Source organism: Alligator sinensis, unplaced genomic scaffold (genome assembly GCF_000455745.1).
Source record: "Alligator sinensis unplaced genomic scaffold, ASM45574v1 scaffold382_2, whole genome shotgun sequence".
Classification (NCBI taxonomy): Eukaryota; Metazoa; Chordata; order Crocodylia; family Alligatoridae; genus Alligator; species Alligator sinensis.
The window spans coordinates 747,616-764,243 of record NW_005841978.1 but is presented as its reverse complement, the minus strand read 5'-3'; the positions used below and the strand labels follow the sequence as shown (position 1 = coordinate 764,243).

The 16,628-nt window shown below is 39.3% G+C and overlaps 1 protein-coding gene across 1 annotated transcript in view; it reads left to right on the top strand.

Annotated features, from left to right (window-relative positions):
* Positions 1 to 16,628, top strand: part of NCAM2 (neural cell adhesion molecule 2) — a 260,790-nt gene that overhangs the window by 45,697 nt on the left and 198,465 nt on the right. The window contains exon 7 of the mRNA XM_025200916.1: positions 4,077 to 4,237. Coding sequence (XP_025056701.1) covers positions 4,077 to 4,237 — 161 coding nt within the window. The remainder of the gene's footprint in view (positions 1 to 4,076; positions 4,238 to 16,628) is intronic.

Here is a 16,628-nt window from a genome sequence, read left to right as displayed (position 1 = left end):
ATGTACTTGATATGTGATTAAATTGCTTGCAGATGTATCTTAGATAATTTTGCAGCTGTGAATGTGTTAGAAACAGATGACTGCTTTTGGAGTATTTGGCTTATCTTCCAGATGAAGTCAATGAGATTTGAATAGTTAAAATTGTGCAGTTCTGACAGCTTATTATCCTTAATATCCATAAACATTTTAACATTGTATTGGTTTCTGTTTCCCTACTTTATATAACAATCTTGCATTCCTTTCTTTTCTGTCTTCCATTCCTTCCTTTTCTAAAGTTGATCAGTTCAACAAGGGTACATGCCTCCTTTTAAGATATGAAATATCTCACATTCTCCTTTTGAATGTGCATTTCTATTTTAGACTTGAATAAATCATCTCCATATGTGCATTTTCAAAAACATCAAAAGATCAGTGCATATTTTTGAAGTATATTAAACTCAATAGGCATTCCCATCAATTCCCCCATATCATTCTTACCCAGCATTTGGAACTTTTAAAGACTGCTAAATTTAGCTTAGATATATTATGTCTTCCCTTTGTTTACACCTTCCTTGCATTGGGTATATACCAAGACAATGTTCAGTTCACTCATTAATATAGATAGAAAAAGTCTGTAACAGACCAGAAAAAAATGCAAAGTCCAAATTATTTTTTTAAAAGTTATATTGAATTCGCAAACTAAAGTTTCATACGCTGAGAACTTGCGGTTACTTTGAGATCATATTACACAGTGTACTTGTCTGTCAGTATTCTCAGAGTTTAGTTAACCCCCTCCCCCCCCAAAACCCTGATATTCCAAATGTCCTCATTACAAGAAGTAAAAGCTCCACAGTCGTATCTTGCATTTTCAAAAAGGAAAGACTAGACCTACCAGCTTATGTAAAGATGCTCTCTGACTTTGAAAAGTCTTAGAATATTCTAAAAATATTACTTAATTTTAAAGTATTTCAGTATATCACAGCCTGAAGGCTGTCACCAAGGTGCCACTTCCCCTTCTCCCCATCACTTTTAGCATTGCCACTGCCACTGGGGGCTACAGGCTCCCCCTTGCTCCTCTAGTTTCTGCTTCTTGTCTGGAACACTTAGGGTGAGGCAGTGAAGGCTAGGGCCTATGGCATGCAACCTACCGCCAGCCCTAAACAGACTAGGGGTCCTATTCAACATAACTTTCCTACATATAATTAATTTCATACATATACATGTAATTAATTTTGTTTTGCAGCTGTAAAATATGCAGTGCTTTCTGATAATATATTTTTAAAACTTTCTCCTTTAGGAAAATCTGTTTTGTATGGCCAGTTCATGACACAGGTGAAACTCCTGCTTAAGCTAAGCAATCCCCCCCCACACACACAAACACTTGTTAAAAGACTGCAAAATTTAAATTTGTCTTCCTATATAACTTCCTTACAGTTGAATTAAGTCAGAATTTCAAAGAGTTAAAAATATACTGTCTCTGGAATTTTCATTTCCCATAAATTGCTTTCAGTGAGAGTCAAACTCAGCCATAGTACAAAATGGTGCTACAACAGTGAAATCAGCTGAGCTTTAAAATATGCAAACATTATTTTTAATTTTCTTGTGTTTTGCAACTCAGTAAACAAAATTCTGGCCAAATTAAGTAGTTTATCAATCCTCCATTGATCTGTATATAATATCACAGATCTTAACTAACTGTTTGCTATCTGTGCTGATATGGGAATATAGATAAACTTAATTTAGATAATCATTTAGATAATTGCAGTCATACAAAATGTAGGCAACTGAGCTAATGTGTCAACATTTTCCCTAACAGTCTATTAGATTGCTTACAGGTCAGTCACTTTAAAACATACATGAGAAGAAATATCAGCATGGATTAGTTTCTGATTTATTTATTGTGGAAATGTACCCAGTTACATTTTCATGGACATGGAGCATACATGATACATGATTTCATGGATACACGATTCTTCTTTCACTGACATTGGTATCTCTATTGAAGATAATATAAGTAAAGTAGGGTAACAATAAAAGTGAAAGAAAAAAGTAGACAAAGAGAATTTTATTTTCCAAGTCTGGAAGATAACCACAGTCCCACAAACTGTAGTTGGTATCCCTATGGAAATAAGCATGGTTCTTTCTACACATGGAGATAACTTACATATATGATGATTTCCAATTAATTCTTTATTTCCAGTGACAGGATTTAGAATTAACAGAATACTCTTCTGATGTTCTGATGTGTTATACGTGTTTGCTCATTCTGTAATATCAACATTAATTTGAGTCTGTCCCTTTCCCTGGAGGTCCTGGGGATAATCTTATCTCCACTTAGAAGTAGTCAGGGGCATAAGGGAGATCATGATAAACAGACATTTTTTTTGGATCCAATTTTAACCTTGGATACATTGTTGTATCTTGTATTGGAATTACTACAATTGTGTGAAACTATCTAAAAGCAGAGTTAACCCGCTATAATAACTTGCCTTGAAAAGGAGATGAATCAATGTTACCATAAACTGTCTAAAATATAGGCATAAACAGATTAAAATTGGAGTGATGGTAATTGTTAAAACGTAAGACAGAGAAAGTCCTTCCAATGGAATGCTGCTAGCATAACATTAGTATTCCCAAGAAATGAATTTTCTGCTTTGAAAAATTAGATTATTTAGAAAATAGTACATTAAAGATGACTCTTGGTATTAAGTAAATATAAAGAAATTAAAATAATTTTGAAATGTAGACCCTGTAAATGTAAATTTAGCATGAATGTACACATTTAGACATTTAAGCTGCTTGCAGATGTGGAAAAAAAATAGTGCTTTACATCAAACTTGGTGTTCTCCCATGCCAAGCACAACACGCGCCCAGAAGAGGCAGTGCATTAGTTGTACCTGGATTTCCCAACATCTGTAGAGATTGAGCACTTTAGTGGAGGGGTTTTGGTGCTTTTATCTAACAGCTGACTGAATCAGGTTTAAAAGTACCAAAAAGCCTTGCTGACGCACCAGTCTATACAGATGCTGTGGAGCCAAGTCGAAGTAATGCGCTGCTGCTTCTGGGAGAGTGTGCATTTTTTCCCCACCCCCTTATCCCCCATGTCTGTCAGCACCTTTAGATATCCATTCTTAGGCATTCACTTTTTAGACATCCACGTTTACACATCCCTTTTTCATGGATGGTGAGATATGGTAGCTCAATACTTCTGAAGTCAGGCGATTTATTTAGGAACTCAAGTGAAGAAGGTGCGTAGCTGGTCAACAGAAATAAGGTCAAGAGCATGAGACTGTGAAGAGAAATAAAAAGAATTATGATTATAACCAAGTAGATGAAATGAAGTAAATGTGATAATTGTGTGTTGCCAAGGTGCTAAAATAGATTAATCAAGATTAAAGCAGCTCTTAGAATGTTCTGAGGTTTCATTATTCTTATGCTGTCTGGTCAGAATTCATTTTTGTGTTTAGAGGTATGTCTGTTTACTAAATTGTCACTAGCCAGCAATGATCAAATAGATAAAAAAAGATGAGCTGTTTATATGCCACTATATATTACATATAAGTAAAGAAAATAAATTTTATAAATTGTTGCGCACACACGTGAATGGTAACAATTTGCTTTGAAATGTTTCTGCCTTCTTCTTTTCTTTCTTTACTTTTTTCCTGTTCTGAATGGAAACCACCTTATTCAGGCTTATTCACAGGTATATTTTTGTCATTGAACCAATATTAAAATGATGGAAATGGAAGTGTTGTACAGCTTCTAATTAATTTGTATTTTAGAACTTGGCAACGAAAGATGTGTCAGGGATTTCTGAGCATCTAAATGCAATGCAGAATGATTCCCTTATGCTTGGAATTTAAACATATTTATGAAGACATCCTGATACTTATTACAACATTTTAGATCAAGCTAAAATCAACTGGCTTCTAAATACGATACCAGCAAGCAGCACAACTGTTTTAATGTTTCTGACATTAGCAATATAACACCCTTCTCCAGCAGAAATAGATTTAAAGGGATTGATACATTCACAGAACAGTCTTTGAGATTATGAAGCATTCCACATGATTTTCCATTCTTTTTTTATTCTTTAGGAATGGGAAACTCATTGAAGAAAGTGAAAAATATATATTGAAAGGAAGCCATACAGAATTAACAATCAGAGATATAAAAAATATTGATGCAGGTCCTTATCTGTGTGAAGCAAAAAACAAAGCTGGAAATGATAAAAAACAAACATTCCTCCAAGTTTTTGGTAAGTATTTCATAGTGTATGATAAATTTAAAAATATATAACATAGTTCCATGTGATTGCTATTGGTGGTATTGTGTAATACAAAAAGCTATATAGGTACACATCCTATGGTAAGTATGATTGCTGTTGCTGGTACTGTGTAAGACAAAAAAGATAACACCTTTCCATAAATAAGTCAGGGGAAATCTGCCATTTTATGCCATTTAAGGATTAAAACAATACTGTTGCTGAAAAAAAATCCTTTAAAAAAAAATCTAAGTGATGATATAAAGACTTGACTTTTAACATCCATGTACTAGTCTGCCTGGCTTTTTTAAATATCAGGAACAAGAGAGAATATGGAACAGTGGTAACTGAAATTATCATTTGTAAGTTTATATGGAATGATGATCCTACAAGGTTTCTACTAGGGCTGTGTGAAGCTTTGGTCGCTGATATGATTCAGAGGAAATTCAGCCCAATTTGGTGATGGAATCTCTGAATCTGAATTGAATCAGGAGACTCATTAATCTCTCCAAATCGAATTGGAAGCCTCAATTCAATTTGGAGAGGTTCGACGATTCAGACGTAGGCGCAGCTTTATATGTTTTTTCTACATACTTCAAGGTACCAGGCAGTTTATGAATGCTAACATGGTGGGGCAGATGGAGCGTCCCATGGGAGTGTGGGAGGGGTCCCCAGTGCACTCGGAGGTGGATCTGGAAATGGTCCAGAAGCACTTCCGGTTCTGTTGCAGAGCATGCAGAACACCCTCCCCCCCCCCCCCCCCCCCCCCGCATCAAGGTCTGTGGAGTCCTCATCCCTCTTCGCGGCCAACCCAGCCCCCCCCCCCCCCCCCCCATGCCTCCCGGCTCAGCGACTGGTGCCTCCTGGGTCTTGGAGGGCACCTGGGGTCCCCCCGCAGCTCATCGCTGAGCTGGGGGGGCATGGGGGATCCCCCATGTGCTCGGCAGTGGACCCAGAAGTGGACTGGAAGTGGCCCGCCTGTGCTCCTGGTGGGGCGGATGGAGCATCCCAAATCTCAGCATGGTTCACAAACCATGCCTGGTACCTTGAGGCATGTAGAAAAAACATTTAAAGCTGTGTCTATGGCCGAATCGCTGAATCTCTGAATCAGAATCAAATCTTCAGATTCGGATTTGGCCAAATTGAATTGGGACAGTGATCCGAGTCAGCTAATCAAATCACTGTCCTCCGAATCAGGCCAAATCTGAATCAAATACAGTCCACTTTGCATACCCCTAGTTTCTACTACACAGTCAACTTTCTGCATTCTGTCTCTGGGCAAGCTTTCTCTGGTCTTGGCTTTTTTAAACTGTAGTCAGGAATTTGACTTTGAAGTTCTGTTATCTTCAGCATCTGCTGATCTGCTACTTAGATTTAGTACAATTAACTAGTAAAGTGTTACTTCCTTCTAGTTTTCTTTTAAAAATTGACTGCTGGACTGTGAAAAGGGGAGGAGAGGAAACTCTTGGAAATAAACAGCAGGATACTTAGTTAAGTGCAATATTTTTCAGCTAGATAAAACAATAGAGAGGTGTTTTTTTCTGTTTATCAGTTTGTTTCATGCATGTTTACACATACATTGTTTACTATGCAATTTACATTACATTTTCATCTTAATACATAAATACATATACTTTAAATAATTGAATATACATCTATATTAGTGAGGAACCAAAACTTGTGGAAGAGGTGATAACTTTTATTAGACCAACTAGTTTGTTGGGTTTTTTTTTTTTTCAAACAAATTATTTTATTTGTAAGCTTTCGGGCATACTCGCCCTTCATCAGGCATAGGAGAGAGCAGAGATTGCAAAAGTAATCCTAGGTAGAAATTAAAATTCGTATTTCACAGGAGAGCTGAAGGTATGGTAAAGTCTCTAAATAAATAAAATAATGTGTTTTGCAAATATCTAGTTGTTTTAATAAGAGATATCACCTCTTCCATGAGTTTTAATTCCTTTTGCCTCTGCACCAATATGGCTACAACCTGGATACCGTATATATTAATAAGACATTTTATTTATTATTACATATAATATCTGATCATCCTAATGGTTAAAGGACAAAGTTAGGAACCATATAGCCATTTCTGAACTCTGAAATCTGCTGTGTGCCTCAACCTTTTTACATAGGTAGAAATGTAGTAGCTTTAATAAACTTCTGTGTAGATAGGGTTATTTATTTCCATTCCAGGGAGACTCTAATGAAAGGAACTTCCCATTGGAGCTGGACATCAGGACTATGACCACAGTTTGTTCATGAAAGCTCTACAGATATAATGGGTCACTATATATTTTTTTCACCATAAAATAGTTCCTGTACCTTTAAATCTATTTTACAGTGTATAAATAATTCAAATTTTATTGAACCAAAGAGACAGAGGGGGAGAGAGATTGGCTCTGAGACATAGTTGGTCTCATACCAAGTGAGGGCACTAATTTTTTTGTCCCATCCCAACAAACAGTTATAATTAATTTAGTATACTGAAATAGTCTTATTCCAGAATACACAATGGTCTGAAGATTAGAGTTCTTATTTACTTTACTCTCCTTAAACTATGTTAAAGGAATTTAGTAAGAAAAGGTGTTGGGAAGACCTAAAAAGCTTTGTTTTCATATAAGTTTATCATCAGCAATAAGGAGCTTCAGTGGGGAAAAAACTTTTAAATAATGAGTCATTATTTTTAAATATAATCAGACCAAATAAACCCAGCAAACTACAGTATTTCAGCCTGTAAAAATTGACATGTTATTGTCACCCTTGCTTATAAAAATACCAAATCTGATAACTGAGATGTGGGTGGGCATTAGAAGCACGGCTGGATTATTCCTGGATAATACTGTTGCTGCACTATTTCCTGTGTGACTGCTTATCTCCCATTGCTCAAGTCAGTTTTCTGTTTGAGGAAGACAGTTAGTGATCTCTTTGGTCATTGTACTAGTAAACAGACTAGTGAAAAGATTACTGCACAGTCTGTGGTATTGTGTGTGTGTGTGTGTGTGTGTGTGTGTGTGTACAGACACACACACACACACACACACACACACATACACATATATATATATATAGCCATGTAATTTTGGGGGATTGTACCCACTTCTTGGATATGCATATGTAGCAGTCTGAGGTTAGTTATTCAAGGTTGCAACATGGCCTCTCTCTGCCTGCAGTAAGTCCTATGGCCTCTGCCCCAGAAGGCACAACACAGTGATCTGAGATGTTTGAAAACTCAGTGCAGCCCGTCCAAGAGGCTCCCCCATCCTGCTCTCCCTCACCTGAGGAGGCACTACCTGGTTAATCCTGCCAGCTCATGAGGTAGTGGAAGGGAGACAAAGAACAATATATCGTTCTGTATATGTAAAAATTATGCAGTTTATGCAGCAAAAAAAAAAAAGAAATATTTTGTGTAGATTTTGCAGAAATATTATTTTGATTTTTGGTAATTTTAGTGAACTAAGATAAATGTGTAAATAGTTTTTCTCCCAATCACACTAACAAATCTTACTGTCTCAAAAATATTCTCTTTAATCATATCCTGCACCAGCTATATTATCTGGATATATTTCCATTAAATTTATTCTTCCATCTACTGTTAGTTTCACCTAACGATAAAAAGGGGAGAATCATTTATTTAAACACAGACCTCTTAGCTGATTCCTAACCTTCCTATCTGTGCACAGATCTGTACTATTATCTTTCAAAAATCCCATGCTTGCTTTTACTCTGACAGAGTTGCCTGAGATGCTTTTCTTCTTACAAGCACATATACCTTTCTTCAGTGTTACTCCTGTTAAACAGGGCAGACTTTCAGTAATCATCTGTAAAGCTAATACCTTATCCTGGCCTTTCTACAGGGAGAAAATTGAAGTCTCTACCCTCAGAAGTTGTGCATATCCTAAATATAGTTTCAGATATCCATTTTTCTCCTTCAAATGATTAAAACATTCTTATTATTCCTACATGGCATTAAGGCCTCTGAGCACAGGACAGGAGGAATTAAAGGCCAAAACAACTTCATCTGCACCAAATGAATGCTGGTGACCATAGTGGAAGAGAACTTTCAAGGATTAGAGGCACAGCTACCAATGCTTTATCAGATAGCACGTGCTATCCTATGTACTGAGGCCTAGTGTTTTTTTTTAAACTTATAAGAGCATTTACTCAGTTGGTGGTGGAGAATGCAGGCATTCTAAGTTAACTCCAGCAGTAGAGAAGGAACCCTGCTAAAATGGCTGGAGGGGCTGCACCAGCAACTGCAGCAGCTGTTTCAGCAGCTCCAACTCCAGCAGCAACAGTTCCAGAAGAAATAGCAGCAGCTCCAGAGGGAGCAGCAGCAGGAGTGGCAAGAGTTCTTGAAGCAGCATTTGGAGTGAAGACAGACCTGCACCCAAGTTGGTGAGTCATCTGGTTCCCAGAGGATAGAGGTTAGAGTACTAATGAAGATGGGACCTGAAGATAACCTGGAGGCTTTCCTCATGATGACATTTGAGTGGGAGACAGAGGCCTATCAGTGGCCATAGGATGCATGGGCTGTGAGGATGGCCCTATTAACTGGGGAGGCACAGACCACTTACCAGGAGCAGATTTGCCCTGGGATTCTAAGACCCTTAAAGTTGCCATGCTGGACTAGCTGGGTCTCACAGAAGAGACCTACTGCTGCAAGTTTTGACAGGGAACTTGCACACCCAAATGCACACCCTCAAGCCATGCCTTAGAAATTAAGGAACTTGTGCACCCTCTGGCTAAAAACCCTAACTCTCAGTCAGCTGTGGAAATAGTGGAACTCGTGGCCCAAGAGCAATTCTGCATCATCCTCCCAGTAGGAACCTGAAGGTGGGTGTATCACCACCATGTGATCAGCTTGGAGGAAGCCACCCAGAAAGTGATCAGAGGGTAGTATATACCCCTCTTTGTAGCTGATTGGGTTGGGCCAATGAGGTCATAGTGGATGCATGCTTAGCAGCCCAGGAACCCCATATTGTGTAACACAAGGTCCTCTTGATGAAAGTAACAAAAGATAAGGCCAGAGGGACCTGGCAGTCCCAAATATTAGTGCCAAAGCAGTACTGGAGCCAGGTTTTGAAACTAGCCCATGGTGTATAATGTGGAGGCCATTTGCAGGTGGCAAAGACCCAGGATATAGTTCTGGCAAGGTTTTCCTGCCCTAAGGTATACCAACAAATCAAGAACTATTATGCATCCTACCTCAAATGTCAGCTGGTTGCCCCCCAACTTCATGGGGGGTGGAGTTAAATTGCCCTGTTCCCTTAGAGGCCAGGATATCCCAGGGTCAAGAACCCTGTACTGTGAAGGAAACAGGCAGGTTCTCTAAAGTGGCTTCCATCTACTCAGAGAACCCAGCTGCGGGGAAGGGCCTTTGAGTGGCCCCTTTGGAAATGATAGGCACCTGGGGTGGGAAGAGGAAGGGATGCTCTGATAACTTCTTTCCAATTTAGGGAGAAGGGTCATTGATATCAGGACTGCCCTCAGAGGGACTGTAGGTATGCCTCTGTCTATGCATCACAGGCATGGCATGAGAGCCCAGACCGAAGGGATATATGGGCCCAGTTAAGATTGAGGATGTCCATGTCCATGGCATAGGGCTTATAGACTTGGGCTTTAGTCAGACCTTTGTCCATGAGCAATTTGTGAATCTGACAGACATCCCAGTGAATTAGTATGTTTGTGTGTCATGTATCCATGGAGATACCTCACCGTACTCCATAGCACCGCTGAGCTTGACCACTGGGGAGAATAAGTTAACATGATAGCTGTAGTGGCCAGCCATTTAGCTTACCCAGTGGAGGTGGGATGAGACTGGGACTTGGGCAAATTGTTGTGATTGGCTCAAAGTTGATAGACCCCAATTCCACTGAGCCACAGCTAGGGGAAATATTTCCCTTCTTAGAACCTGAACTCTTTTGGATCTTCCTCCAGATCACAGTGAGAGTGGCACTGGGTTAGGAGGAAAACCCTTCCATGCCAGAAGAAACGCTCAGAGAAAGGGATTGGGGTTCAATGCAGTCTAAACTGCCCTTCAGAGAATTCAGAGGGTCAGGAGACCCCAAGAACTCCTCAAGAGGGTGGACTGGATCAGGTGGGGGGAGGCCTGGGTTTCATTTGTGATCAAAGTGAGGATCTAGTATATGCCCTTCTTTATAGCTGAGAGGGTCGGGCCAATGGAGTCATAGTGGAAGCAAGCTTAGCAGCCCAGGAAGCCAATTTTGTGTTACAGGAGAACCTCTTGATGAGAGTGACAAAAGACAATCCCACAGGGATCTGGCAATTCTATCAATGCGAAAGCAGTACTGCATCCAGATTTTGAAACTGGCCCACGATGTATTATGTGGAGACCATTTGAGGGTGGAAAAGACCCAGGATATAGAACTGTAAGGTTTTTTCTGGCCTGGGGTATACCAAGAGCTATTGGGCATCATGTCCCGAATGGTAGCTGTTTGCTCCCCAACCCACTTGCAGGGCCCTACTGGTATCTTTTCCATTGGTTAGTATATCCCTTGAGTGAGTTGGGGTAGACTTGGTGGGACCAGTGGAACCCAGCTCAAGAGGGTCCAAGTTCATCCTGATCCTTGTCAACTACGGTACCCACTGCCCCGAGGCCGTGGCAGTTCAGCTTTGGCACAAACTGTGGCCTCTGAGCTATTACAAATATTCCCTCAGGTGGGCATTCCCTGAGAGTTTTTGACTGACCAAGGCATGGTCTACTGCAAGAAGTTTGGGACTTATTGAAGGGCCATTCTGTAAAGACTTCAGTGTACCATCCCCAATTGGATGGATTAGTTGAAAGATTTAATTGGACACTGAAGAGGATGCTGAGAAATTGTGTCTCAGTATTGCCTCAGAACCAGTTATTGCTGTACATGTTGTTTGCCGTTCAAGAGGTTCCACAGTCTTCCACGGGCTTTTTGGCCTTTGAATTATTCTGAGGCAGCCCTGGGGCATTATATCTCTGAGAAGAATCCTGGCAGGCCTAGGGGACAATAACACTGAATGTAGTTCAATATGTCCTGAAGCTACAGGAAAGATTACATCTGGTGGGTACTCTTGCAAAAAAGGAAGAAAAAAAAATATATCAGGCTGAACAGCAGGTGCAGCAACAGCAGTATAATAAAAATGCTTGGCTCTGGGCTTATCAGCCAGGGAATAGGGTACTACTACTTCTCCACTCCTCCAAGAGTAAGTTGCAGGCACTTTTGAGGTCCTGTGGAGGGTAGATGAGGTAAATTATGAAGTTCACTTAGTAGGGAAATGGTGGGGTTCACAGATATGTTACATCAATCTGCTGAAACCTTGGAGGACCAGAGAAGCCTATATGGTCCCTACGTGTTTGCTGGGAGCTGGCCTGGGGATTGTAGATCTCCCATCAAAAATCTCTGGCTGCCCTCATATTACGGGAGGCTTTGAGTCTAACTCAATGAGCTGAAGTAAAATGTCTACTTGTGGAATTTAAAGGGGTGTTTACAGTTATTCCAGGCAGGACTGTGCTGATCAAACACCACATTATCCTCCAGCCAGGCTGTGCAATTCAGAAGGGATACTCAAGAATAACAGTGTAGATGAGGGAAATGGTAAAATAAGGGCTTAAGAAGATGCTGGACCTAGGGGTAATAGAGTAATCTGCTAGTGAGTGGAGTAGCCCACATGTTTTGGTGTCAATGCCTGATCACACCATCTGGTTTTGTATTGGTTCCCATAAAATCATTGCAGTTTCAAAGTGTGATGCATATCCTATGCCCAGAATAGATTAAGTGATAGAAGAAATAGGCAACACATGGTACATAACCACCCTGGATTTAACCAAAGGGTATTGGCAAATACCTCTGGACTCAGTATCCTGAGAAATAATAGTCTTTGCAACACCCTGGGGACTCTATCACTTTCGATCTCTACCTTTTGGTTTCCACAGGGTCCCTGCAACCTTCCAATGTCTAATGGACAAAATACTCTGCCTACACCAGACATATACAGTCAGTATCTGAACAATGTGGTAATATTTGCCAACATTTGGGCAGAACACCTCCAGCAGGTGAGAGAGGTGCTGTGGTCAATACAAGCAGTTGGCCTCACAGCCAAACCTGCTAAATGTCACTTGGGATCCACAGAGACTACAACCTAGGGTATATACTGAGCAATGGCAAGATCAGGCCCCTATTGGCCAAAGTAAAGCATTGGTGGAATCTCCAGTGCCACCAACCAAATGTCAGGTAAAGTCATTTTTAGGGTTGACAAGCTACTATTTGTGATTCAAACCATATTTTGCTGCCATTCTGCCCTGGATTTGGAGGAGGGGAGGTTGTTAATGTTTTGTTATTCTATTTGGTTTGCAGTAGGAAAGGGGGAATGTAGGCTCTGGGCCTGGCCAAAGGAGTAACAACCCACTACAGATGCATTTTAAGATGGGTGTGGAGAAAATCGAGAGGTTCCAGAAGAGAATACTAATAATCAAAGAGTTGAAATGCAAGCAGTATAAGGGAAAGTTGACAGAAATAGATATATTTATGGCAAAAAGGAGACCCAGGTAGAAGGGGAACATAATAGCCATTTCAGTTATATTAACACTGCCTTAAAAAGGTTGGACTTGAAGCAGTGTGTAAACTGGAGCAAAACACACTTTCATTCAGTTTGAGGAAAAGGCTTCCCTGTTGTCAGAACAATAGAACACAGGAAAAGAGCTGCCCACTGAAGCATTAGAATGTTCTCCACTGAAGATTTTCAAGAAGAGACTAGATAAGCATTTGATTATGTTAGTGTCGGATTGGCATTTAGGGGATTTGTATAGTAGATCCTTAAAGATTTGTTCTAACTCTTTGTTCCTAGAAGCCTATACACGATGTAGAAGTCTTTCTGTCTGTCTGTAACCATGCTCATTTCACTTGTCATTAGGTGCTAACTGAAATAAAACCTGACTATACTTAACAACTGATTAAGCCCTTTCAAAAAAAAAAAAAAAAAGCCAAAAAACTCCTCAAACTTCTGCTGTTTCCTCACAGTGTAGCTCTTATATCTCATTCTCTTAGAAAGCAGATACATGTTATACTCCAGTATCCTTAACCAAGGAAGTAACGTCAGGATTTTTTTACAAGGTCAGGTCTTAAATTCCTGTTCTATTAGTTCAATAATGAAAATGTTTTTGGATGGACACTCCTATTTTGGGTACGGTCCATACATTTAAGGTGAATTTGGCCAAATAAATCCATCCTTACTAGTATACATACCTTTTATTACTCTTCTGCTGTATCTTAATGATTAGATCGTCAGAATGATTCTTTCCAATCAGCAGGGTCCAAGATCTTAGTAGAAAATGGATTAGGAACATGTTTAACCTCTTGTCCAGAGGTCAGACAGGAATCCTGTGACTGGACTAAATTGTTTGCCCTCATGAAGACATAAAAATATCTGACTGAAAACACTGCATTGACACTAACAATTTTGGCTTTTCTTATGAGTATTTTGTATTTTATTTAAGCTCCAGATACTGTAGTTATTTGACCTTTTTTTCCTTAAAAGAAGATTTTTTTTGTCTATCTTGCATTGTTGCAGAGAAGAGCTCAAATTTGTCCTAAGGGCTTGAAAAGAAGAGAATCCAGGATTTATTATTTTTCTCAAAATGCGTCTTAGTATTTTGAGACTGTTCAGGTTTGTTTGTTTTGGGGGGGGGGTTGATTTTGGGTTTGTTTTTTTTGCATGCTTGGGGTTAGAAATACTTAGATTGTTATGTATTTTTAAATAAGTAAATATGGAAACCAACTTCAAAGGATAGAAAAGATTTCATATATATATTTACCAGGCTTTTATGCTTCTGTAAATCCATGTTATGATCTTCAGAAATAAACTTACAATTTTCTTCAACTGAGAATTTTTCATCAGTTCCTATCTAAATACTGACCTTTTCTCTGAGAACAATATCTTTTTTTTAACTGTGAATAATTTATGTAATGGACAAGATCAGTCTTTTTAGCAGTGTCCAGTTTTCAACTGTGTTAAAAAGGATAAGTGACAGTCCCTCTTGTTTTTTTTCTTCTTAAAATATTGCTATAACTAAGTTTGACTACAACTCCTTTGTTCTTTCAATACAAGAAAATACTTCACTAAACTTAGTCTGTAAATATGATTTATTGTAAACTCTGAAATAATTGTGGTAGTATATGCTAAACATAGAGATTTCCTGCCCTGAAATCCTAAGATTCTATAATGTCATTGGCTGTTTGATTGGACAGGAGTGCTATATATAGCTGTTTAATTTTGAAGTGACTTTGGTCCTTTGGAATATACGTAGATGGAATGGGAAAAAAATCTGATCTAGTTTTCTTTCCCACAGTACCCCTCTTAACTCATTGTGAAATAGATATAATTATTTGCCTTCATACAGTCATTCTTTTAAGACTTTCCTATTATCTCAACTATGTAATTAAAAGGTATTCAAGTGCCATAACACATTACAGACCTTTTGTTCAACAGCAAATTATGGCTTATGACCTATACAAAATAGAGCAATTAAATAATATCCTTTTTCACCTTTTGAGCTTTCCTTTTTTCTGGTAATAACTGTCAGCTAGGAATATTTCATGATTAATCAGAGGTTAGTCCTTTAAATGTCAAATGCTGGTGTCTAAAATGTCAAGCTAGAATTTTACCTCTTGTAGTGACCCACTTGAAGAAGGTCTTAAGAAATTTAGATCATAAATAGAACTGAAAAGATCAAGGGGGGGCTGCTACTTGTAATTTTTTTTACTATATATCCTTGTGAGAAATACTTGTTGTTTCTCATGTTTTACATAAAGGGAAATACTCCTACACTAAACCAACCCCTTCCCCTTCAAAAAGCCTCCTTCAAACCATTATAGGATAAATGATATTCCCACTATAAAGAGAAATATAAATTTTAAAAACCTACTTTCATTTTGGAATCTGAAAGTATACATGATGTCTTTTATTTATTTATTATTATTTTAAGAGTTGGCATTCCATTCCTCCTTCTTGCTGTTTCCCCACTCTAAAAAAAAAAAGAACTTTGTGGTTAAAAAAGGTACGAGTGTTGGTGTGTCTGCTATAATTCTTTCTTTGTGAACAAGGAGGATATGGATTCAAGAGAAGGACAAGATTCTGCTTTTGAGAAAAAAAGACAAAGTTGGCCTGAAATGTGAATATATTAGGGATATTTTGAATTTTAACTGAAGGTGGGACAGAATGGCAGCTTAGAAATGGATGAGAGATGCATGAGCTTTCATATGGCATGTAGAGACTTCACATTTAGAACAATCTAACTAGGGTTAGGTCAATCTACTGGATTTATTTGAATACTAAGTGAGGTTGTTTTGCCCAATCATGATCAGGGAAAAAGGCCTCTCATCTTATGTTCTCATATGTGGCAACTTTATTAAATATGTTGTCCACCTTTGAACTTCTGCTTAAAGTACATGTGTTCAGTCATAGAAACTATGAAGTTAATTAAATGCAGGCAACACTGAGCATGACTGGAAAGTACATGGCCCTTATTGGGTAAACATGCTGATGGGAACCTACCATAAGGATGAGCTAGTGTAGCTCATCTTAATGAGATATATGGTGGTGCCCATTTAGTGCAGTCCCCCTCAATGCCAACTCTTTTTTTTCAGGTCACGGTGACCCACTACACTGAATACATGTCAACCTTTTCTTCACTCCCATAGCTGAGCAGAGTCTTTCTTTCCCATTTCCAGTGATTCTTTTTTCTTCACCAGCCTTAAATGTCTGGCAAACATCACCAAACAGGGCACTAAACAGTTCACCAAGAATCCCTCTGTCATCCCTTCTCTCAGGCTGTCACATATGATTAGTGTGGCCCTGCTCTCTTTGAGGTGAAGCCAGATGAGGTTGCCCTGTGCCTCATCTGCATATACATTTTTAGAGGATCCCAGAAATCTTGAGAGAAATCCCAAAGTCACTCTGTAACATACCCCAAAATCCATGTTCCTTCACAATTAAAACAAAAAGATCATTAGAGAGAGAGAGATCAGTTGGACATTGTTTTATTGATATATCTACAGTGTTAAAGCAATTCAGAAGCCTAGCAGCCTAGCAGATTTTATTATCATCATAATAAAATGAATTCTAAATGCCTATATGTTTTGCTGACCCCCACAGGGGTCACAGCTGCTCCACCAGGGGCTACAGCTGCCCCACAGGGGTCACAGCCTGCCCACAGGAGCTACAGTCCCCCCCAACAGGGGCCAAATGGCCCCCGCAGGGGCTACCATCCCCCCCACAGGTCCCACATGCCCCACTCCCTCTTACTCCCCCAGCCCTCCAGATTGTTGCCCTGCCTGGCCCCATGCCTCACCAGCTCCGGCAGCCCCACCCTGATGGCTTCCCCCCCCCCCCCGCCCCC